Genomic DNA, 2416 nt, shown 5'->3' with positions numbered 1-2416 from the left:
ACTTGCCCAAGAAACCCCAAGAGTACAGAAGAAAATGAAATGGTGGGCAATTCCGTGGGAGAGAGGATTTCTTAACCGACTCTCTCCCCCTTAAAACCGGTGACACCGCCACCAGTTTCCGCCGCACTGCCTCGGCCTCTCTCTGTCTATGGATATTTCTGAGTCGATCGTTTCTTCCTCAACACAATCCATTGGCGTGCCTATTGTTTACTCTTCTACTAAGCGTTTACCAAAATTATCACTTTCGGGGATTTAAATTTGCCTCCTTCCTTGGCTTTATTCATACCGACATGCGTGAATGCATACACACATACAGTATACATACACATACACATATCTTCTTGTTTTGATTCACTGAGTTTGTTTAACGTTTTCGAATCGTAGATTCTTCTTTTGATTTTCTATAGCGGTATATACCCAGCGTTTTATCCAAGCGAAAGAGATTCTCCTTGATTAATACTGTTTGATTATTAGGAATTTAGGATAGTCCGATTGTAATTTGTTCTTTGGTTACATGCATTGAGTTGAAGGTAGGAAATTATAATTTGATTGCTTAGTTTATAAACAATGTTGCACTTGTTGCCGGCTGCCATGGATCCGAGATTGGTAGGCGATGATGAAGGAACCTCCTCGAGCTTTGGTGGTGACGATGAAATCCGTCGTCCGATTACAGAAGACTCCGTTTCTGTGGGGAGCTCGGAAGATGACGATGATTCTTCATCTATTTCTGATTGTGAAAGTGTTATATCCGGAAGTAGAATCGTCGAACATACCAGGATTCAACCAGAAGGATTGGTTCGATTGGATGTGAGCGAAAAAATGTACGGGATTATCGAGAAAAAGTTCATATCGAGATTGGATGTTCATGGGGTTAAGGCTCAAATACAAAACATCCATAGGAATCTGTTCAATACTAGTGCGATTACCCAAGCTAGACTGAGGAGCTTCCAGATTTTCTCAAAAGCTGTGGAGATTAAAAATGAAGATGTGGCTAATATCAAGTATGCTTGGTTTGGTGCTTCAAAAGATGAAATTCACAACATCATTCTGCACGGATTTGGCCATGAGAATATTCAAAAGAATGGCTCTTTTAGTCATGGCGTTGTTCTATCGCCTGATCATTCCCCCCTTGAAAGGTCAGTTGATTTTAATTCATGTTCTTCTTTCCAACTATTTCATTTTATTAATCTATTATATATATCAACAGTGTGGAGTCTGCAATTGTCGATGAAGATGGGGTAAAACACCTTCTGCTGTGTCGAGTGATATTGGGTAAATTGGAGCTTGTGAATCCTTCTTCTACGCAATGCCACCCGAGTTCAGAGAATTTTCAGTCGGGAGTCGACGATTTGGTTTCCCCTAAAAAGTTCATCGTATGGAGTAATCAGATGAGCACTCACATATTGCCAGAATTCGTCGTAAGCTTCAAGACACCATCGAAACCTTCAAACGTGAACAGTAAGTCACCTCAACAGTCTCATGCTTCAATAGTCAATTTCATGATTCAATGGACCTCGATTGATTTATATAAACAATTTTATATATGATTCAGGATCTCAATCTGATGGAGTTCGAATTCAGAAACCCGTTTCCCCATGGATCCCAATTCCAGAACTCATTGCAGCACTTTCCAAGATTCTGCCTCCTAAATCCATGAAGGAGATCACACAGTATCGTCGCAGTTACATTGTAAGTGCTAACAAATTCAAATTATACCTTTTTCATAAAATTATGGATTCGTTTTAATGGTTATTGGTATGATTTTACAGGAACATAAAATCTCTAGACGTGATATGATACAAGGAATCAGAGAATGTACAGGTGACAGCCTGTTGCTGATGGTTCTAAAAGATTTCACAGAGCAGCGAAAACAGGCCTGAATTGAAGTAAAGAAATTGTGGTTTAGGATGGAAGAAGGGTATTTTGGGGAATAAGTGAAAACTAACAGGGTACTTGATTTTTAGATATGTTTTAGGTTATACATGAGTCTAATGTTGTACCCTTTTTTATAGTTGAAACAATTGTAAAGCTCTGTGAGTTGGAACTTTTTGATTGTTTTGGATACAACAATCAAGAAATAGGTTTGTCATTTGTGATATGAAATCTTGATTTTCTTGTATTATTGCAATTACTTGTTTTGGGTATAATCAAGAAACGATAGTGTTGGCTTTAAGGGTTTATTACTCTATAATTTGCAAGGTCAATTAAAAAATATAGGAAAGTTCATGAGAGAATAATAAAACATCTATATTTGGTTTTTAACATCTGTATTACAAAAAATTTGAACATAACAAAGAAAAAGATTTTACTTAGGTTTACACCCATAAAGTTTAGTAATTAAAAACGCTTTTATTTATAGAAAAATGACATAACAATGATATCCAGGAGGTGAATAGAGAGAGGCTAAAATTCAAGA

General features: G+C 37.2%; 1 protein-coding gene across 1 annotated transcript; it reads left to right on the top strand.

Moving 5' to 3' along the window:
- LOC145107600 (putative inactive poly [ADP-ribose] polymerase SRO5) lies at positions 1-2180 on the top strand. The gene is made up of 4 exons (XM_079044505.1): positions 1-1136; positions 1208-1458; positions 1553-1689; positions 1770-2180. The coding sequence occupies exons 1-4, from the start codon at positions 568-570 to the stop codon at positions 1878-1880; spliced, it is 1068 nt and encodes a 355-aa protein (XP_078900631.1). The 5' UTR covers positions 1-567; the 3' UTR covers positions 1881-2180.
- The last annotated feature ends 236 nt before the right edge of the window (positions 2181-2416 follow it).

This window comes from Lactuca virosa, chromosome 4, assembly GCF_052849685.1.
Source record: "Lactuca virosa cultivar CGN04683 chromosome 4, Lactuca_virosa_CGN04683_v6, whole genome shotgun sequence".
NCBI classification, from domain to species: domain Eukaryota; kingdom Viridiplantae; phylum Streptophyta; class Magnoliopsida; order Asterales; family Asteraceae; genus Lactuca; species Lactuca virosa.
The sequence above is the reverse complement of the archived record's forward strand: the minus strand, read 5'-3'. Positions and strand labels throughout refer to the sequence as shown.